Source organism: Gouania willdenowi, chromosome 17, assembly GCF_900634775.1.
Source record: "Gouania willdenowi chromosome 17, fGouWil2.1, whole genome shotgun sequence".
In the NCBI taxonomy this organism is placed as follows: domain Eukaryota; kingdom Metazoa; phylum Chordata; class Actinopteri; order Blenniiformes; family Gobiesocidae; genus Gouania; species Gouania willdenowi.
The window spans coordinates 5,969,170-5,992,343 of NC_041060.1; the positions used below are offsets into that span (position 1 = coordinate 5,969,170).

Sequence of the window (23,174 nt, forward strand, 5' to 3'; positions counted from 1 at the left end):
CCTGATGGAAGGCCTGTTTCCATTTGTTTCTGTGAAGGTCAGGCTGGATGATTGATGGAGGATGGATGTTATAAAGTTTAATAACCAATATTTCAATACTTGAATTGATCAATAAGTGAGTTCTGACCCTGATCAGAACTGATCTGTAAAGAATGAACAAAGATCACCTGCTTCAACATCTGGAATCCACACTTCTATCACATCTGGTTTTTAGTTTAGGTCTCGGTCAAACCAGTTCACCATCCTGTCCTTCGGATCCAGGACGGGGAAGCAGGCGGGGCCATGAGCAGGTGCTCAGCATAGTTAGGGCAGGAAGTACCAGGGCAGGAAGTACCAGGACAGGACGTACCAGGACAGGACGTACCAGGACAGGAAGCACCAAGACAGGACGTACCAGGACAGGAAGTACCAGGACAGGAAGCACCAAGACAGGAAGTACCAGGACAGGACGTACCAGGACAGGACGTACCAGGACAGGACGTACCAAGACAGGACGTACCAAGACAGGACGTACCAGGACAGGACGTACCAGGACAGGAAGTACCAGGACAGGAAGCACCAAGACAGGAAGTACCAGGACAGGAAGCACCAGGACAGTACGTACCAGGACAGGAAGTACCAGGACAGGACGTACCAGGACAGGAAGTACCAGGACAGGACGAGACCTCTCTGCTCCACCTCCCACAGAGACGAAGAGGAAAACCAACCAACACCATGTAGACACACATTCTGTGGTCAGTGTCACTAATGAACCAGGTAACATAGCTGTGATGGAGTTATATATATTTATGTACAGTATATATATATATATAAATATGTGTGTATACATGTAATGAACCAGGTAACCTGGCTGTGATGGTGTCATCATCTGCAGTCAGTTGAAGCAACTACTAACTGTTGTTGATTGGTTGTTTTGTTTGTTTTTTTTATCATAATTTGTTCATATTTCATCATATTTTCTTCATATTTTATCATATTTTGTTTGTATCTTATATTTTGTTTGTACTACCATAAACAGGTCAGTGTCACTGTGTGCTACCAGGGTACTACCATGGAACAGGTCAGTCTCATGTCTAGTCTGAATATAAACCTCTGGTCAGTCCTTGAAGGCCACATCAAGCATAGCTGGTCTTTATATTGAATGTCAAACGTTTAAACATTAGCTTAATAGTTACCAGGTTCCATAGTTTCTGAGGACACACCAAAAGCCTTGTTGTAATACAGTATCAAATGTTTCACTGAAGTCTTAAAAAAACCAATGTAAAGCAGCATGTTCTGCTTGACTTTTCCTGAACTTGTCTCAAACAGAATATCATGTCCATTGTTCTTCTACCACTTCTGAATCCACATTGTGTCTCCAGTAAAATTTTTGACGAGATAAGCGTATTTAATCTATTTAGTAGCACAACAGACTGAATGTTAGCGCCTATAGAGAGAAGTGATAAACCTCGGTAGTTGCCACAAATGTTCCTGTCACCTTTCCTAAGAATTGGAACTATGTTGGAATCTTTCCAGCCTCACATATTAGAATCACTTTGGTCAAACATCTGATGTAGTTCTTAATGCTGCCAGTACTTCCTCTAATGAGGTGATGGAGTCATTTATATATAACCCGTAATGTATATGATATAGAATAATAAATATTTATATATAAACAACACCTGTATTATATTATATATCAGGCATAAATATGTGCTGCTGTGGTTTGTTTGTTTGACTCCATAAACAGGAATCAGGTCACATGATGAGGTGTGTGTGTGTGTGTGTGTGTGTGTGTGTGTGTGTGTGTGTGTGTGTGTGTGTGTGTGTGTGTGTGTGTGTGTGTGTGTGTGTGTGCGTGCGTGCGTGCGTGCGTGCGTGCGTGCGTGCGTGCGTGTTGAACAGAGCTGGTTTTTATGGCAGGTGAAAGTCCGCTGCCATGGTAAATGTGAGCAGATAAAGAAGACGAAGAACATCATTTTATGTTGGGCGAACACAAACATGGACGAGTTTCACTTCCCTGTGAGAACAACCTTCATCTTTCTTCTTCTGAGTTTTCATGGAACCACAACCACAGCTCAAACAACTGAACAGCGTGAGTATTTATGACTTTATATCAAACTAAACTAAAGATGATAGACGAGCAGAGACGTTTCACCTTCTTTCTTTTCTCTGGATATTTTAAACTACAACAGATACTGTATGTATTGAATGTATATATAGAATGATTATCAGATACAAAGCTTTACATCTTAAAGCTTTTTATGTTTTTACTGATTCACTGAGATCAACTTCACATTATGCTTAACCACAAATAAGACTTCCTGTTCCTGTCTAACATCTGGAACATCAGTCTGATTCCTATCAAACATCTGGAACATTAGTCTGATTCATATCAAACATCTGGAACTTTAGTCTGATTCATATCAAACATCTGGAACATTAGTCTGATTCATATCAAACATCTGGGACATCAGTCTGATTCCTGTCAAACATCTGGAACATCAGTCTGATTCCTGTCAAACATCTGGAACATCAGTCTGATTCCTGTCAAACATCTGGAACATCAGTCTGATTCCTGTCAAACATCTGGAACATCAGTCTGATTCCTGTCAAACATCTGGAACATCAGTCTGATTCATGTCAAACATCTGGAACATCAGTCTGATTCATGTCAAACATCTGGAACATTAATCTGATTCATATCAAACACCTGGAACATTAGTCTGATTCATATCAAACATCTGGAACATTAGTCTGATTCATATCAAACATCTGGAACATCAGTCTGATTCCTATCAAACATCTGGAACATCAGTCTGATTCCTGTCAAACATCTGGAACATCAGTCTGATTCCTATCAAACATCTGGAACATCAGTCTGATTCCTGTCAAACATCTGGAACAACAGTCTGATTCCTGTCAAACTAGGGTTGTCCCGATCAGGTTTTTTGCCCCAGAGTCCGACTCCTTTGATTTTGAGATTTGTCCGATACCGAGTGCTGATCCGATATTTCTATAATACATTAGAAAGATAAAAAACAGATCAGGATTTCCCTTATTTATTTTATTCACCTTATTTTAACATTTAACCCTAAACACAGCACTTCTGTGACATAGCTTGATCAATAAAGCAATAAATAAATAAGAAAAATAACTTTAGACTTTAGTGCAAGATTAAATAATATTTAATAAAAATGTCTAGAATAAAAATGAATAGTGCCTCATCTTAAAATACCCAACAGGTCACAGTGCTGTAAAGTAAGGCCAGTAATGTACTCTTAATGCTTACTCAACTCATTTAGTTTCACAGATTGAAATGTATGTTTTTCTTGACGGAAAGTATGACAACTTAATATCATTGGCATTGCAGGTCCCGAGCATGTAAAGTATTAGAGTCATTCTTTCAGCACTAACGCAGCACAAACGATTGAGACCATTTTCACAGAGTTTTGCGTGGGGTGGGGGGCCAGCTTCACCTAGGTAGGATGGTCTATTCTCACACACAAACATACACGCGCACACGCAAATCACACAAACACTGGCGCGAGCACGCACACAAACACTTGTGCGGAGCAGCCAAACACACCCTCAAACATCTGTGCGCAGTGCGCACACACACTAGCATCAGGCTAGTTACCAGAGAGGCTAACGATACATTTGGTCTCTTCCAAACAGAACAAATGTTGTAGGAATTTACCTGCTGTTGAACTCTTTTATTCACAAACGTCTGAGAACTTCGGTCTAACTCTTCACCTCCGCTCTGCATCCAACTTGCTCTGTCGACCAAACAACAGACAGGGCTAAAGTTCTTCTGTCATCATGTTCTACCAGTTCTGCAGCTTCAGAGCTTTCTTATCCATTTACACCATAACCAGAGCGCTTCTGTTTACCTTCGCAGTGCAACATTGAAAAGGCTCCGGTTTGACGCGGCGCAGCATAGCGTTCCGAACGTTGTGTAATCAATATACCGGTATGGTGGTATATTAAAAATGTATATCGTAATGAAAATATATCGCAGTATTTGGTATGAACCGGTATACCGCCCACCCATATTATGATAATAAATATATTCCGATTCAGTCTGAAACCACGTGATTGGGCCCGATTTCCGATCACGGGATCAGATCGGGACATTCTTATGTCAAACATCTGGAACATCAGTCTGATTCCTGTCAAACATATTTTATTCAAAGTAACGTCCAACATGAGTCGTTAGGTTTAAAGATCTGATCACATCCCACAGCGATGGACCACGATTAGAACCAGTCCGATGTTTGGAGGTTTTTGTGTGTTTGTTTCTGGATTGACTTGTGCTGAAACCTTTCCACATTCAATCATGTCTTTCCTGTCAGAGGTTGTGTTGCATCTTTGTGTCATCAGTTGCCCTTTGAGACTGTGACAGACTTTATTACGGGCTATTATGTAATCAGGGGATGGGGCCACACCTCAGGGGGGCGGGACTACTGGTACCAAGTTATCAGTGCCGTTCACAGACACAGTGAAATATCCCACTGATCATTTACTGAGAATAACCCAGTCAACAGATGTGGTTTCACTGTAAAACAGAGATACAGTATATACTATATATATTTACATATTATGATACTTATAACTGTTAGATATATGAGTTAGGATTAGATCATAGGTTAATGAGTACCTTAACACACACACACATACAGAGATACACACTACTGTGTGTGTGTGTATGTATGTATGACATTATATATGTAGACGCCTCACGGACTGACGCTGCCTATTGGAGCTGACAATCAGCACTGCCGCCATCTTGGACAGGTCTCTAATGCTCCCGGCCTGCATTTATTTCTACTGAGGAAGGTGTATCCTTAATTACAATAATCATCATAACTCCCCGAATTTTTACCTGATTTTCACATGGTTTAGTTTGTTACAAACGGCAGAGATTTAGTTATAAAACAGGACGCTGTCAACAATGAAAAATACGTGCTTTTATGCTTAAAGACTTTGTATAATGCTCTAACAAAGACATGGTAGGTTATGGCATATTGATAAATGTATAAATAAATTAATTTGATATTTTATTAGTACAAGTTTGATTCAAATTTGAATTTATCACACACACACACACACACACACACACACACACACACACACAATGTATTATAGATTTAATAATCTTTATTATTAATAATAATATACTTCTATATTATACAAATATGATATAAAACTATATAATATGAAAATACATTATATAAAACAATACACATTTTTTTACTGCATATTGTTGATTGCACTTTTTATTTGAAAAACAAAATTTGAAAAATAATAATATATTTTGTTGTTCATTTGATTCCCATTAAAAACACTCATTTTGTGTTTATTTGATTCAAATAAAGCCACTTTGATAAGAATAACTGTATATTATATATATAGGCTTCAAAGTTTCATTTTCAGTTTTTTCAATGAAAAGATGTACCTTGGTTAAAAAAACACTGCAATACATCACTAATTCCTAAACATACAGAAAAAAAAACATGTTCAGCAAAGTGTGATATTAACTTTTGTTTTCCATATGAATCATATATACTGTATCTCTGTCAGCATGTAGAGTAAAAATACACCTCTTTGTAGATGACATGGGAAGTTGAGGACAGATAGGGTTGCACCATATCTAAGCTTGACAATCCGACCCGTCCTGTCAAAATGATCAGGTTTGAAGTGCTCAGCGCTGATAGATTAGTAACAACAAAACCCTCCTGTCTTAAAACAACTTCCCATTGCCTCTTTAAACCTGTGTCACTGGGAAACCTTCAAAATGTGAAGAAGAATAAAACAGCAAGAGACAATGAGAGAAAGAGCACCAGTTCCTGCTCTTATACATGTAAATAACGTTCGTTACGATGACATAATATTATAAATGGTAAATAAACCAAAAGTATTGTTCAATCTTACTTGTGAAAGGTATTCCTGCGGGATCTGGCTTGAATACTGCGTCGGTTATTGCAATTAAAAGCTGCACAAAATGCCGGCATAGTTCTCTGAGTGAGGAGACCTGTCCAATATGGCGGCAACGTTTCATGCGATCCAGCACGTCATGAGGCGTCTACGTGTATAATGTCTATGGTGGAGCCACTGCAGAATAAGCGGATTCGGCATCTCGCTGCGCGCAAAGCATGCTGGTCCGGGTCAAAGGTCAGGACTACCCAGCTCCCGCCTAGCTCGTATCATAAAACGTAAACATGGTCGAGTCTGACAAAGATATTGAATATTTTGAGCGTTGTAAAGTGGATGTTTAAAAAGAATATTGTAAGAGACGTGGACACGTTGTTACTGGGAAGAGGAAGAAAGAACTGGTGGCCCTCGCTTGGGCATTGTCAATTAAAAAAGCGCCTATAGTTTTGACAAAACAGCAGGAACGAGAGGCTGTCAACCTTGATCATAAATCTCTGCTCGAGATCGATGTTGACAGTTGATCCTGGGGGGATCGGGCATATTGTGGCGAGAAAGAAAAGGACGCCAACAAACCCCCGAAACCTGCTGGGTGAGAGACACCTCTCTAACATGTACACCACAATATAATATTTATATACTAGTTTACTAGTTAGCTTTAATGTAGTACAGTATATGTCAAACTTACTGATTTAATCCATTCGGCACGACGTTCTGGATCTTTTCTTTCAGTAGGAAATGGGATGAGTACGTATGGCGGGTCGCATATACATCGTGAGGTTCCTTTATTGCACTCGTGAACGGGGCAAAACTCTTTCATCCACGAATTAAGCCCACGTGTACCGTTGGAACAGCCACGCACTGAACAATGGGACCCTGGCATATTGCCTTAAAACGACCTTAAGCAAAGTAAATTCCTAAAAGTCCGTATAAGTAGCCGGTTGTTCCGCTAGACAGGGGCTTTGTTGGCACCCTGGGCAGTCGTGAACTCTGACCCGGGAATCGCACATGCGTACTGATAATGCTGATTTGGCTTATACAACCGGTGCTTTTCCTTCTACCTTGGCTCAGCCAATCATCATCCACTATAAATATCGCCCGGAGTGGGCGGGGCTTCCTCTTTCCCTGCAGCTGTAATTGATTGGTGGTGTGTGCCATGTGTGTTTTAAGTGACTTAATTGTAAGTAAAGTGTATTTATAAGTGAGGGTTATATTTTTGATTACGCTAAATGATGGTTGATTCTTGATTAAAGTCATTTGTAAAGAAATTTTGATCTGATTAATTTGACTTTACTAAACATGATTTGAATCATCCACATGAACTTATAACATACATTATGATTACAATTCTACATTTGTTTATATTTACACTATCATACTTCATTTGAATAAGATTGTAATCTGTTTATCTTTTAGAACCATCAGCGCTGAACCAGTTCTAACCAAACTCATGTCAAAGAAAATAAACCAGAACTAAGTGGAAACATTTTACGTGTTACTGTGTATTAATGTGTGTTACTGTGTATTCATGTGTGTTACTGTGTATTCATGTGTGTTACTGTGTATTCATGTGTGTTACTGTGTATTCATGTGTGTTACTGTGTATTAATGTGTGTTACTGTGTATTCACGCGTGTTACTGTGTATTCACGTGTGTTACTGTGTATTCACGTGCGTTACTGTGTATTCACGTGCGTTACTGTGTATTCACGTGCGTTACTGTGTATTAATGCGCGTTACTGTGTATTCATGTGTGTTGCTGTGTATTCATGTGTGTTATTGTGTATTCATGCGCGTTACTGTGTATTCATGCGCATTACTGTGTATTCATGTGTGTTGCTGTGTATTCATGTGTGTTACTGTGTATTAATGCGCGTTACTGTGTATTCATGTGTGTTACTGTGTATTAATGTGTGTTACTGTGTATTAATGCGTGTTACTGTGTATTCATGTGTGTTACTGTGTATTCACGTGAGTTACTGTGTATTCACGTGCGTTACTGTGTATTCACGTGCGTTACTGTGTATTCACGTGCGTTACTGTGTATTAATGCGCGTTACTGTGTATTCATGTGTGTTGCTGTGTATTCATGTGTGTTATTGTGTATTCACGTGCGTTACTGTGTATTCACGTGCGTTACTGTGTATTAATGCGCGTTACTGTGTATTCATGTGTGTTGCTGTGTATTCATGTGTGTTATTGTGTATTCACGTGCGTTACTGTGTATTCATGCGCGTTACTGTGTATTCATGCGTGTTACTGTGTATTCATGCACGCTACTGTGTATTCATGTGCGTTACTGTGTATTCATGTGTGTGTGTCAGTCTGCACAGCTCCGTTTCCAGTCGAGTTCTCAGAGAACAACATGCCTGGGGCTCTGGTGACGACCATCGACACGTTGGATGGAGTCACTTTAACAATTGTTGAACCTTTGAACCCAAAGTTTATTCTAGATGAAAATCAGCTGAAGGCACAAGAGGTTCTGGACTATGAGGTACATTTAAACATTTAAACACGCAAACAATTAAACATTAAAACTTTTAAACATTCTACCTTTAATTTAAACATTCTAACTTGCTCGTTGTCTCTCAGCAGGGGGAAAAGGTGGAGACGATCAACATCAGATGTTTTCAAGCTGCCACAGAAGCAGAAGGCAGAGTGAGTTTTGATTATATTAGTTTATTGATCAGTTACCCTTTGAGAACAGCTTTAGAGCAGATACTTTTACTCAGTGAAAATGTTGTCAGTCAGTCACTGTGTGGATGTGATCAGTTCATTATTGATAATAATCTTAAAGTCTGTGGCTGTAAGATGGTCACATGATCACATGACTGTGTTTTTCCAGCTGACCATCACGGTCCTCCTGCTGAACGTCAACGACAATTCTCCAACGTTCTCCAGCTCCTCCTACACTTTGGACGTGGATGAGGTGAGAACATGTTGATATGAACCATTAAATAAATGATTACAGATAATAAATATAATTTAATATAATAATGAAAAGGTCTCTGCGTTCCTCTGATTACTTCAAACTGTTTTTCAGTTTACTCCACCGCGTTCCCTTGTCGGTGCTTTTCCTGCTCAAGACTTGGACCTCCACCCGGACCTTTACTACACCCTTACGCCTGACTCTGTGAGATCCACCTTTGAATAATGCTTAGTCATGGAGAAGGTCCCTTTGTTTAATGCTGAGTCATGGAGGATGTCCCTTTGATTGATGCTAAATCATTGATGATATAACTTTGATTAATGCTGAGTCATGGATGACATTCATTTGATTATTGCTGAGTCATGGATGAGTCCCTTTGATTAACACTTAGTCACGGAGGAGTTTCCTTTTATTAACGATGAGTCATGGAAGAGGTCCCTTTGGTTAATGCTTAGTCATGTGGCCATACCAGCTTGTCAGTGCCCAATCTTGTTAGATCTCGGAAGCTAAGCAGGTCTGGGTCTGGTTAGTAGTTGGATAGAGACCACTGAGAATTCCAGGTGCCACAGTGGGGGACGGTCGCTCCAGTGGTATCTGTCATTGTGCCCTTGGGCAAGACACTTCACCCACATTGCTTAGGTTGAATGTTGTGTGTGAGTGAGTGTTGGTGGTGGTTGGAGGGCACCACCAACACTCACTCACACATAATGCTTAGTCATGGAGGAGGTCAGTTTGATTAATGCTGAGTCTTGGAGGAGGTCCCTTTGGTTAACGTTGAGTCATGGAGCATGTTTTTGATTAATGCTGAGTCATGAAGCTGCTCTCTCTTTGTTTCCTGCAGAGCTACTTTAGTCTGAGGTCTTCAACTGAACCAGACCTGCTGGTCCATGCTGACCTGGACTATGACACAGTGCAGCATGTTAACCTGGTCCTCACAGCCCAGGTGAGTCTCACACAGAAAGTCTGGCTCTATGTTTGGAGCTGAGATTTGCCAGGATTTATTGAACACACTAATTCATTATTCCTGCAGACAAAATAGTTAAAATGAAATTATCTTGTAGTACAATATTCCACATGTAGAGCAAATAGAAATGATCTGTTTTTAAAAATACAAAAGTTTCTGGGATGTAAAGAGCGAGGATATCAACTAATTATTAAAACTATCTGAACAACAAGGAAAAGTTTTTGCGTGCCTGTGTGTGTGGTTGTCAAACTGTGGAACGGCCTGGGGGAGGGACACAAGCAATGCACAAGTTTTCATATTTTTAAATCAATATATAAACAAGTTATTTTCTCAAAGTATAGAGCTGAGGAAAAGCAATAATCTAGCATGTTTATTGTTATCAAATATTTTGTGGAAGTATTAATGTATATCAGCCTCTTGTATGTATATAATAATAATATGAATAATAATAATAATAGTTTGATGTAAAGTTGAAAATGTCAAGTTTTGAAAACTGAATGAAAAATGGTGGTGTGAGATAATAAATGTTACTCCCTTTAGAGCAGTGCATATATTTATGTTATCGACAATATTTATGTTAATACATATCATGTGATTAACCATGTGGCTACAAATAGAAACATGTGTCGAAGAACTACTGAAGCTTTATCAGCTCAAGTTAAATAAACAAATAAAGAAATAACGTGTTTTCAGGATACTCCACTAGGAGGGGCTGAAATTCCGTCTTTCACTGCAACCACAACCATCGCCGTAAACATTACAGACGTGGACAACAGACCCCCCTGGTTTGACCCCTGTAACCGCCACCCCCTGGGGGGAGGGGTAGTGGTGTGTCAGAGCCCTGGGTACAACACCACAGTCACCCTCAACGAGAGAGTGGTAAAACACACACACACACACACACACACACACACACACACACACACACACACACACACACACACAATATGAAGGTAAATGTAACAGGTTTAATAGATACTGTTATACTATAATGTATAATATAAAGTGGTGGTGTTTGTGGTCAGGATGGAGCTATGGTCCTCAAACCTAAGCAGATCATTGCTGTGGACGGAGACACTGGGATCAACGAGGAGGTGGTCTTCTCATTGCTTAGCGGTTAGTAGCTCCACATGCAGCCTTATAATATTAATAAAAATAATAATAATAGCCTCCTCATCCCTTAACACTTTTCTCTTCTCAGGAAACAAGAACGATATCTTTGCAGTGGAGGAGTCTTCGGGGAACATCACCATGCTGAAAGCTGCTGATGTTCTGGAAAGCGTCACTCTGACTGTCCTGGTAACCACGCCCCTTTGTTCTGACTGTCTTAGTAACCACGCCCCTTTGTTCTGACTGTCCTGGTAACCACGCCCCTTTGTTCCATTGCTGTTGTCACACTCCTTCACACACTGTGGTTTTCTTCCTTCAGGCATCTCAGAAAAACAACAGCCATCAGTTTTCCACAACCACGGTAACCATCAGAATTCATGTAGAGAGTCTGCATAAACCTCGCTTCCAGAGGCGGAGCTACCACGCCGTCGTCTCTGCCGTGGGAACCATGGCGTTGGACCCAACCAACGATGACATGCCCCTGCAGATTATTGCCGTGGATGAAGACTACAACGCCACTGAGGTCAGAGACTATCTCCATCAGTGGTTTATTTTGATCACACACATCAGAACGTCACCAACATGGAAACAAAATAAAGCTGTGATTGTGGCACACACAACAGAGCGAGAACAGAACATCCTGCTCTGGAGCTGCAGGTCTTTGAAAATGATGCTAAGTTGTTATCTATTGTTATCTACAGATCTTTGAGTCTGACTCGACCTTTTTTATTCCAAATACTGAAGGATCTGTCCATGACTGAGGGTCTAAACATATTCGTTTAATGGGCTCATTCTTGTCTGATCTTGTCTGAACTTTGCGTGAAAATGTGTGTAAATCTGAGATCACATTGTGTCATAGGACAGGACCAACATGGGACTTATGAAACATTGGATTGACCAATCCCAGCGCACCAATGATCAATTGTTGATAAATGCTGCGGCTAAATTTGATCGTCATGCTACGCCCTCAACTATTCCAGGTTCAGAGGCCCTGCCCACTGAGGTCAAACAAACATTTGCAAGGAAATAAATGTTTCTGAAATGAAAATCATCCTCACAGCTGAAGTGAAGAAAAACAAAGATGTTCTTTTAGGACGTGTGAAAATTGTAATTTAAGGAGCACATTCATACACTCTGTGGAAGAGAATAACGGAGGAAATTAACAGCGTTTTTTCATAATGGAACGGACTCGGGCTGAGAGTTAAATGAAATATTCATCCACAGCCTAAAAGTGTAAATCCTGCTATTTGATTAAGACAATTCTCACTCTGTCACATTTTGCTGTTCTGCAACACTAATCCTCTCAGATATGCGTACGGTTAATAAATGAGGTCATGTATTACACACAGTTAACGGCTATTTAATCAGAATCAGAATCCTTTTATTGTCATTGCACAAAGTACAAGAACATTGCAAATGCCTCCCATACAACATTCAAGTATACTAAAAGATTCAAGCCAGGACAGACACAGTTATCATTAAAAAAAACAACATAAGGTATGTTAAAAGTCTGTCAGAGTAAAAGGTTCATCAGTGTAAGGGTTATGCTGGTATCTATGGTGTGTGTTTATTGTTTAGTGAGTGGATGGCTTTTGGGAAGAAACTGTTGATGAGGCTGATAGTGCGTGATCTGATTGTCCTGTATGGCCTCCCTGAGGGCAGAAGGGTGAACATGTGATGACCGGAGTGAGAAGTGTCTGTGACGATGGTTTTTGCTCTTTATGGTATCGGTTGCAATGTCTTGAAGTGAGGGAAGAGGGCAGCCAATGATTTTTTCAGCTGTTCTTAGTGTCTTCTGTAGTGATGATTTGTCTCCAGCTGAGCAGGCTGCGTACCATGTTGTGATGTTATATGTTAAGATGCTCTCGATGGCAGAGTGGTAGAAAGCTACCTGCAGGTTTTTACAGATGTTGTCTTTTCAGGATCCGGAGGAAATGGAGGCGTTGCTGAGCCTTTTTGACAATGGATGTAGTGTTTGTGGTCCAGGAGAGGGTGTCCATGATGTGTGTGCCTAGGAATTTGTAGCTGTGCACTATTTCAACACAGTCACTGTTTATGGAGATGGGGAGATGGTCAGTTCTGCTTTTCCTGAAATCTATAATGAGTTCTTTGGTTTTGTTTGTGTTGAGAGTAAGATTGTTTGCAGAACACCACAGAGTCAGATGTCCACAGATGTCATCTGCAAACTTTATTATGGAGTTGGAGGGATGGATTGGTGTGCAGTCAGAGGTGTAGAGACAGTACAGGGAAGGGGCTCAGCGAGATTTGTCTGGTCCCACATCCTAAAAAAAAGAAAAATGACTGGTTGTTATTTGTGTGGTATACAGCCAGGGGAGATGAGTAAAGAATATGGATCCATTCTGTAAACTTTGCACCAAAACCAAACTATGTAAGTTAAAAAATATATAATCCCACTCCACCTGATCAAATGCCCTTTCTAAAGTGTTTCAGACACATTGGGCTTAGTAAAGAATATTCATTAGTCTGTACATTAGTGAAAGAGTGGTGATTTTTAATAATAAATCCAGTTTGGTCAAGTTCAATAATTAGAGATAGGACAGTTTCCGATCAGCGTGCTAATATTTTTATTATCAACAATCAATAGAGAGATTAGATTAAACTAGTTTCATGGTTTCAGGAAGTGCATCAGTGATCAGTTGTTCATAAGCTGTAAACATGTGAAAAAGATCAGTAGCAAAATGGAATCCATGTGGTGTTTAATTAACTTTTAGGGACCTAATCGTGGAACAAAGTTCCTTTGTTGTAAAAGCCTTGTTCTGTAGCTGCTTCTTCATTAACTTTCAGAATGTCAAAGGTTTAAAAAATGAATTGAATAAAGATTAATTATCCTCATATTGTGAAGTATAAAACTCAGAGTAATACTCATAAAAATATTGTTTATTTCTGAGGGATCTGTAAGCTTAATGCCCATCTCATTATGGATTACAGCAATGGATTGATCAGCTTTCTTTTATCAGAATCTTACCAGTTTTTTTTAACCATGTTCGTAAGTCTTATTTTCTGATTTATTGATATGATTCTCTGCCTGTTTTACAGAAAGGAGTTTGAATTCAGTTTTAAGGACCAGACGTGGTTTTCATGAATAAATCATAATGAGCAGTGGAGACTGAGCCAGTGTTGCATCAATCTGAGATTTATCATTGGTCAGATAGTAGTAATGTATTAAAGCTCCATAGACGATGGCTATAATGTGTAGTTGGTATAAAAAAGACTCATCAATAGTAGAGCATGGCCTGATACTCACAGTGTCTGATTAGTGGAAGCAGCTGACTGTCCAGGAAACAATAATCTATGTTATGAAGAGTAGCTTCTACAGTTAGGGTTCTTAAAGTATCAGATATCAATCATCCCAAAGTATCAGATATTAATCATCCCAAAGTATCAGATATCAATCATCCCAAAGTATCAGATATCAATCATCCCAAAGTATCAGATATTAACCATCCCAAAGTATCAGATATCAACCATCCCAAAGTATCAGATATTAACCATCCCAAAGTATCAGATATCAACCATCCCAAAGTATCAGATATTAACCATCCCAAAGTATCAGATATTAACCATCCCAAAGTATCAGATATTAACCATCCCAAAGTATCAGATATCAATCATCCCAAAGTATCAGATATTAACCATCCCAAAGTATCAGATATTAACCATCCCAAAGTATCAGATATTAACCATCCCAAAGCTTTGTAGAAAGGTTTCAATCGTTACTGCTGTTTTTGATAGTGAAGGATGGAGATGAAAGCTCAGTTCATGTCTCCTTCAGTATGAGATGATGGTTCATATCTCCTCAGGTATCAGATGGTGGTTCATGTATCCTCTGTTATGAGATGATGGTTCATATCTCCTCAGGTATGAGATAATGGTTCATGTATCCTCAGGTATGAGATAATGGTTCATGTATCCTCAGGTATGAGATAATGGTTCATGTATCGTCAGGTATGAGATGATGGTTCATGTCTCCTCAGGTATGAGATAATGGTTCATGTCTCCTCAGGGATCAGATGATGGTTCATGTCACCTTAGGTATGAGATGATGGTTCATATCTCCTCTGTTATGAGATGATGGGTCATGTATCCTCAGGTATGAGATAATGGTTCATGTATCGTCAGGTATGAGATGATGGTTCATGTCTCCTCAGGTATGAGATAATGCTTCATGTCTCCTCAAGAATCAGATGATGGTTCATGTCACCTTAGGTATGAGATGATGGTTCATATCTCCTCATATATCTGCTAATGTATGATCATGGTCAGAATGTACTGTGACTTATTGTCACAAAAACAATGTTTCTTTAGATGAAATCAGAGCAGAGATGGTGAAGTTTTATTTTTTGTGGATGTTTTTCATTCAAACTAAATGTTTGAATAATATTTGTGCACCTATTATTAATATTATTCAGGGAATAAACCCATACATCTCCTACTCCATCATTGGCAACAGCGACTTCAACCTCATCAATGGGTTCCTGTTCATGGCGAGGAAAGTGGAGGACGCTACGTTCTCCTTACAGGTGAAACACCTGATGCTGAATGTGGAAAACAGCTGCGCTTTAAAGGCTGACTCAGCTTTATTTATGCTCTCAGGTGACGGCGACTGACACGATAACCGATGAATCAGACACAGCAGAGCTGACCGTGGAGGTGAAGTCGGGTGAGAACACATCGTGATGGCAACACCAACACTTAGTTGGTGTTGCCTAAATGTAAAGCACATCTAGTGGCCTTGTAATGAAATGCGCTATACAAATACATTTCCCTTGCCTTGCCTTAGTTAGCTCCAACCATTAGTTATCTTAGTTAGCCCCAAACATTAGTTATTTAGCTCCAACCATTAATTAGTTAGCTCCAAACATAAGTTAATTAGCTTAGTTAGCTCCAACCATTAGTTATTTTAGTTAGCCCCAAACATTAGTTATTTAGCTCCAACCATTAATTAGTTAGCTCCAAACACAAGTTAATTAGCTTAGTTAGCTCCAAACACAAGTTAATTAGCTTAGTTAGCTCCAAATATTAGTTATCTTAGTTAGCCCCAGCCATGAGTTAGTTAGCTCCAACCATTAGTTAGTTGGCTCCAAACATTAGTTAATTATCTAAGTTAGCTCCAAACATTAGTTAGTTAGCTCCAAACATTGGTTAATTAGCTTAGTTAGCTCCAAACATTAGTTATCTTAGTTAGCCCCAGCCATGAGTTAGTTAGCTCCAAACATTAGTTAGCTTAGTTAGCTCCAACCATTAGTTATCTTAGTTAGCCCCAAACATTAGTTAGTTGGCTCCAAACATTAGTTAGTTATCTAAGTTAGCTCCAAACATTAGTTAGTTAGCTCCAAACATTGGTTAATTAGCTTAGTTAGCTCCAAACATTAGTTATCTTAGTTAGCCACAAACATTAGTTAGCTCCAAACATCAGTTAGTTAGCTCCAAACATTAGTTATCTTAGTTAGCCACAAACATTAGTTAGTTAGCTCCAAACATTAGTTAATTAGCTTAGTTAGCTCCAAACATTAGTTAATTAGCTGTTAGCTCCGAACACTAGTCATCTTAGTTAGCCACAAACATTAGTTAGCTCCAACCATTAGTTAGTTTAGTTAGCGCCAAACAATAGTTAGCTCTAGCCATTAGTTAGCTTAGTTAGTTCCAACCTTTAGTTAGCTCAGTTAAATCCAACGATCTTAGACACTGAGATCATTGATGAGGTGAAAACACACATACACACACTGCTGGAGGCGTGCATGTCAGCAGGAGAATCACCATCGATGGCTGTCAGTGGGAAAACAAGAAGAACAGCAGATGAAGTCAAACGTTGGCAAGATAGTAGAAGAAGAAGCTCTAACTTCACTCCTTTAAATGTTTCCAATGTTTGTGCGACACATCGAATGTTTTTAAAGCTCTGACAAAGAAACGTAAAACTTCACGATTTCCTTTTTTTGAAGGTGTCACAACAACAATTCGTCCACTGCCGTCTGTGAGCTCTGAGACCCCCCCATCAACCATTAGAACCACCTCCAGCACCGGTTCCTCCAGTAGCACCGGTCCCTCCAGTAGCACCAGTTCCTCCGGTGTCACTCCAACCCTTCACACCAACAGTCCCTCCTCCTCCTCGGGTCCTGTCAGCCAATCCACGAGCAGCGTCACTGCGACCAGCCACACCTCCCATCCTGTGACTCCCTCCACCTCTGACCCCAACGCATCAACCCAAACCACTTTAACCACTAACCAACCTCCCACTGATGGAAGCTCCTCCACAACCACTACTCCTCCAAGTGATCAACTTTACTTTGTTCATCCTCCACCATGAGCCCAACAATCACCCCCAGTTACACATGAACACATTAATAATAGCAATAATAATAATAATAATAATAATAATAATAATAATAATAATAATAATATTTAGTCAGTGAGGGTGTGTTTATTTTCTGTTTATAAAAAAATCAGATAAACTCCGACAACAGGAAATGAACTGTTTGGCTTTCACAATAAGAGTCTCCATTAAACACCTTCTGTTCCTCCAGTGTCTCCTGTTCCCAGTCTGATCAGAGGAACCCTGTGTTTGTATGTTTCAGGGGTGGGGGGCTACAGGGTGGAGGACATGGCTGCTCTAGGAGCATCCCTGGCACTGCTGCTGTTTGTGTGTCTGCTCATCATTGGACTTCTCGTCTATCGTCTGAAGAGAGGGGACAAAGCTTCACAGAAGATCTTTGAGGCCAGCAGGTTCCTCAGCACGGTGAGTCCTCTTACCAACACATCAGCAGCTTCACCAGGTCCTAGGTGGGCTTCATAGACGAGAACATCAGTGTGTGATCAACATCTGGTTTTGTCCCACAGCTCGGCCCTGGAGGTCCCAAAGAGGGAATCCAGTTCACCAATGAGGCATTCCAAAAGGACGAGGACAGAGGGAGTGTGTCCTCAGCTGGAAACGGAGGAGAAACATCTAAAGGAGTGTGGGACACTGAGGAGGAGCCGAGAGTTAGTGAGCTCAAGTTCTCAGATCTGCCTGAGGAGAACGAGAAGGAGGTGAAACCCATCCTGACTAAGGAACGCCGTGTGGAGGACGGGTACAAGTCTGTGTGGTTCAAGGAGGACATTGACCCAAACGCCATGAACCAAGTGGTTCTGATCCCTGACAGCAGAGAGGAAGAGGAGGATGAGGAAGAGGAGAAGGAGGAAGAAGAAGAAGAGGAAGAGGAAGGCTCTCTTAAGATCCTGGTCTCTGACACAGACCTGGACAGTGGACTAGGAGTGAAGATAGAAGATCCAGGAGAAGACTCTGAGAGAGATGAAGATCTGAACATTGATCTGTGATGTTCTATTTTAAAGATGATCAATCAATGATCAGTGATCAATGAAGGTTCAAAATAAAAAGATGAAACTTCAGTGAATCGGATTTGATCATAAAAGCTCACACTGGGAACCAATGATCCTCCGTTTTATTCCTCAATAACAAAGTCAACATCTGTCAGTGTGATTGGACGCTGACCTGCTCCTCTGTGATTGGACAATTATCTGCTCTTCATCTGTTATTGGACGCTGACCAACCTTTGATCATGGACATACTCTGACTGGGTCATTTGCTGCATTCAAATGCACTCGGAACTCGGATAAATCCGACAGAATGAATCGGGAAAAGTGCAATAAAAGGGCTCTTGAGCTGGGGACCCCGGGGGACTGCAAAATGGAAATGAAATTTAGCAAAATGGCGGTGCCCTCCGTTAGACATAAACAGTTGCTTTCTCCTCAACTTTTAAGTGCCATCTAATTTGGCATGTGTGTAACTAAAAGTTCAGAATAACTCTAGTGGCATTTCCATTCACACTTGTAAGTAATGATACCCGTATAGTTCAATGCACTCTCTACAGTCTATGGTTCAATGAAGCATGCAGGATTCCCACCGCTGGTGCGTTAGTGTATGACGTTTCTTTCTCTCTCTTACCCTGAAGGAGCTAATATGCATTTCCCTAGAAGGCATTTTTGCTCCTAGAAAAATATGAAAACAAACATCAGCTGACTGTGGCCAGTCATGTTTTCTGCGCTTACTGAATGAAACACATTTTCCTCGGAGGTCGAAATTGACGACCCGGATCTTTTTGGGTTCCAAGTGCAATCAAACGCAGCCAATGTCCTTATTTTCCCACTATCAGAGGAAGCTGTGATTGGTCCCAGTACAGACCAATAGGACTGTTTCCTGTCCTCATGGTACCAGTGATGTCACTTCCTCTGGTTTGCAATTATTCATTATTGGATTTTTTAGAAGGCTAAAATTAAAACTAAACTGTTGATGAATTAAAAGCAATCCACAGATCACATGAAAGAGTGAAGCACAATGTTAGTGATAACGAGACAAATGGGTGAATGTAAAGATGTTTAATATTAACAGTGAAAAACTTAAAGGAACGTTTCTCCATCACTGAGTGACTGAGAGCATTTAAAGAACAGAACCTCACCCTGCATCACCTACTATCATCAACACCATCATCAGAATAAAGCATTTTAATCAGTGTGTTAATGTGTTCCTTTATAGTCTGAGTCCATCCCATAATAATCACATCAGCAGTATAAACACAACAGTGCTCAGTGGCTCCCTCTGCTGGTCTCTGTAACCCTTGTTATGATTGGTCCATGTCCTTCCTACAGTTCCAGATGTTCAGCTGATCCTGGACAGCAGTGAGTAGAGGAGGAAGAAGAGAAGAACCAGACCCACAGATACGTAGAGGAGGATCCTACGGTGGTCCCTCCCTGACCCAACCATGGTTGAGAACCGCTTCACGCTGCCCGTCAGCAGCCCCGTCGCACTCAGGAAGTTAGAGTTCTGAAACATTATCAATAATATTTGTTTATTGATCAGTGATCAACAATAATCATATTGTTTATTTTATTGATCGTTTAAATCACTTGCCATTCCATCCAAATACTCGTTGTGATCGTCTGCTTCTCTATCGATGTCGAAGGCCAACTGTTACAAACCATGGACAACAAACTTCATTATTTATGTTTGTTTACTTATTTACTCGGAGCATGTTTGTGTTTCTGAGAATGTTTGGTTTAGTGAAGCTAAAAATCACATTTATTACAACATGTTCACTTAAACCAGGGGGGGGGTATTGCACAAAACCAGGATAGGAGATAAAGCCTGGGGGGTATTTCATCAAAGTGTTCTTAGTAGAGCCAGGCCTACGGTTTAAACCTGGTTTAGCCAAGCCGTCCGTGACAACGCTCGCTTTTCCCATTCCATCAAACTCTTCTCATCTTGGAGCTCCCCAGCTGAGCCAAGCCAGCTGACAGTGTTTAGCTTAAACAAAAGTCTTCACAAGACCCACGAAATCGATCACAGATTTAATGATTAGAGACGTGAGGGCGCATGCGCTGCAGCTTTTACTGAATAAGCAGCCAATAGAAACCAATGCTAAGACCAACAGGATGTGACATCATCTATTACTATGGTAAGCAGTGAGAATAAAGGACAAATGCGTTGAACAAGTTAACAGGGTTAAAGTTGGTGTTATTTAGTCAATTTATCACAAAAAACAACCGAAGCATGTGATCACACACTGATCATGTGAGTTTGATCAGTTTTTTTTTAAACACCTGTCAGCGTTTAAAAAAAGACGATGTAACACAAATAATATGTAATTTATAAGACTTGTGAGTGTTTGATGAATAGATTGTTGAACTCAGCACTAAACATGAAATTCAAATGTACAGAGGGAGCAGTGGTGCCTGGATGTCACATCCAACACTGCAGACGCGGTGCAGGTACCACGCATTCTCCTTTATCCTGGATGTATTTATCAGAATTTTGTCTATTACCCCCCTGGTGATTATATTCACAACTGGATTAGCATTGATTTGTTGTTTATGAATGTTATAGTTGTTTATGAGAATTGTTGTTTATAAGTGTTGTTGTTTGAGTGTTGTTGTTATGAGTTTTGTTGTTGTTGTTCAAGAGTGTTGTGGTTTATGAGTGTTGTTTATGAGAATTGTTGTTGTTATGAGTGTTGAACATTGTTGTTGTTTATGAGTATTGTTGTTGTTATTCAATTTAATTCAACTGTTGTACTGTTGTTTATAAGTCTTATTGTTTAAGAGTTTTGTGGTTTATGAGTGTTGTTTTTAAGTGTTGTTCTTTAAGAGTGTTGTGTTGTTGTTTATAAATGTTGTTGTTGCTCACAGATCTGAGCTTGGAGACTTTGGAGGTTAAATTTTCTGTCAGTCGTTTGTTTTCAGCATCCAGCAGCTCGTCCACAGCTCCTGTAAACATCAACAAACATTAAGGCCCTACGCTATGAATCTAGATAATTAAATCTTGGATTAATCTCCCTTAGCGGGCTTTAACTAACCAAACATTCCCTGTCAGAGAGAAGCTGTTTTACGACGGTTGATCACAACACGTTCATTTAAGCCAAGTGATTTCAGCCTGATACGTGCGTGTTCAATGAAAGGGGTGGAGATTGCGGCGTCTGACCAATCACTATAATGGAGAAAACTGGCAGAGCGACCTTTCTTACAATGAGGAACAGCTTATGATCTTAAATAAATGTAATTAATTTAAATCCATGATGACAGCGAAGAGCAACAGAATCAGTCTAACGCTAACACCAGGTGGAGCTTTTATACTCGCTCAGATCTGATCCACTTCATAACTTGGTCCTGACCAGATTATGTGTTGCTTAAGTTCAAAATTATGAATAACTGAAATCCATCATATACACCAAAAACAACACTGTTGTTACAGAAAAGGCAGGAATGAAAGAACCCAGGCAGGAAGCTGCTGACACTGTTGATGTGTAAAAGCGTGATATTATTGATCACAATATATATGTCCAATGGATTAATATCATAAATAATCTCACACTTTTACGCACTCAGAGTCAGCTGATGAAGCCTGTCTCGATCTGTATGCGCGGACGAGTGAAGTCATATATTCGATAATTCATTGAATTGACATAAGACTTCACTCATCCGTGCATACAATCAAGACACAGGCTTCATCAGCTGACTGTAGATCAGTTTATCAGATATAAATCTATATCTTTCCTAAAGGACGTCATCGGTAAATGAAAGGATTGCATCGATGTCTAATTCTCTCTCCTGTCAGCTGTCAGATCAGATCCACACAGTGACGTGTTCACACATCACCTTTTATTGGACAGCTCGCTTTCTAAGAGAACTGATTGGGCAGGAGGCGGGACTTTATCACTCGCTAAAATCCTAGCCAGAGCAAAACCTGCTCTTGACCAGGCTAGCCGTTCAGCATAAGTTTCCATGCTGATTTAGCTCCGTAAGACGTTAGCGAGCTTCGTAGTCCAGCACACACTGATTAAATACTGGATGTTAGCGAGATAAGAGGTAATCTAGATTTGCAACACATCCCCCAACTGATCATATTAATGATCATCCCATGGATTAATATTGATCATTATTAACTGTCAGCAGTTTCTTGCCTGTGTACTTTCCGTCCTGCTTTTTCTATTGTTTTTGGTCTAAATTATGGATTTTAATTCTTCATATTTTAAAGAATTATTCTTCAATAGTGATGTAAGTTGCTCTCCACAGTTTCTCTGTGAATGTGATTGGTCTGACGCTGCTAACTCCGCCCCCTGTCACGGAAGCGCACACGTAGCCAGGCTGAAATCACCTGGGTTAGTGAAAGTGTTTATATCCTGTTTCATAGTGCAGAAAATGTTTGGTTAGCTGAAGCTAACACACACATTCCAGCATATGCTGATCTAGCTTTGTAGTACAGGCCCTTTGTGATTTCTCTCAGTTTATGTTTTTGTCTCAGATTACACAAACACATCATCAAACCATGTTATTAATGAGAGGAGATACTTTAAAATAACACATTTCAATCACACGGTTATTTAAAGACTGTGAGAGGATTTAAACACAAACACAGCGAAACCGTAAAGCACATATTAACACAATCCGACACTTTACCTCGGTTCCAATCCGCCATGTTGGACAGTGACGTCACCATAAGGAACTTCCTGGGTAAACAGAATCACGTGATCGTTGAGACAGATATCTACATTTATTTTATGAATGTATCAATGTAAATGTTGAATATATGTTTGAATGCGTGTGAGATTAATATCAACATGTAAAAAATATTTATCGCGAGGGGACGCGTTGAGTCCGTGAGGCGCGGAAGGAGAAAACCGAGAGCTGTGATGCGGCTGCGCACGCATCCCTGCAATGACTGAAGGCAGAGCCGTTTTTAGAGTGAAAGCAGCAT

General features: G+C 40.1%; 2 protein-coding genes across 2 annotated transcripts; one reads left to right on the top strand and one right to left on the bottom strand.

The window, feature by feature from the left end:
- The first annotated feature begins 732 nt into the window (after positions 1-732).
- On the top strand, positions 733-18,261 carry LOC114479570 (cadherin-related family member 5-like). Its single transcript, XM_028473315.1, has 17 exons — positions 733-756; positions 1,019-1,060; positions 1,885-2,074; positions 8,234-8,403; positions 8,502-8,567; positions 8,755-8,838; positions 8,953-9,042; positions 9,680-9,781; positions 10,496-10,681; positions 10,828-10,918; positions 11,004-11,101; positions 11,232-11,435; positions 15,343-15,453; positions 15,527-15,593; positions 16,873-17,202; positions 17,440-17,666; positions 17,768-18,261. The coding sequence occupies exons 1-17, from the start codon at positions 748-750 to the stop codon at positions 18,242-18,244; spliced, it is 2,544 nt and encodes an 847-aa protein (XP_028329116.1). The 5' UTR covers positions 733-747; the 3' UTR covers positions 18,245-18,261.
- Positions 18,262-19,288: 1,027 nt separating this feature from the next.
- On the bottom strand, positions 19,289-23,125 carry LOC114479789 (BET1-like protein). The gene is made up of 4 exons (XM_028473644.1): positions 22,877-23,125; positions 21,108-21,187; positions 19,836-19,892; positions 19,289-19,748 (listed from the first exon to the last, which is right to left on the bottom strand). Exons 1-4 carry the CDS (start codon positions 22,914-22,916, stop codon positions 19,584-19,586), a joined length of 342 nt encoding a protein of 113 aa, XP_028329445.1. The 5' UTR covers positions 22,917-23,125; the 3' UTR covers positions 19,289-19,583.
- Positions 23,126-23,174: the final 49 nt, after the last annotated feature.

Excerpts from the sequence above, each read along its gene's own strand:
- LOC114479570 (XM_028473315.1), top strand. Across the intron at positions 10,682-10,827 it reads TCACCCTCAACGAGAGAGTG|GATGGAGCTATGGTCCTCAA; the intron begins GTAAAACACACA and ends GTTTGTGGTCAG. Across the intron at positions 17,667-17,767 it reads CCAGCAGGTTCCTCAGCACG|CTCGGCCCTGGAGGTCCCAA; the intron begins GTGAGTCCTCTT and ends TTTGTCCCACAG.
- LOC114479789 (XM_028473644.1), bottom strand. The coding sequence starts at position 22,916 with ATGGTGACGTCACTGTCCAACATGGCGGATTGGAACCGAG. Across the intron at positions 21,188-22,876 it reads CATGGCGGATTGGAACCGAG|GAGCTGTGGACGAGCTGCTG; the intron begins GTAAAGTGTCGG and ends TGATGTTTACAG. Across the intron at positions 19,893-21,107 it reads AAGTCTCCAAGCTCAGATCT|TTGGCCTTCGACATCGATAG; the intron begins GTGAGCAACAAC and ends GGTTTGTAACAG.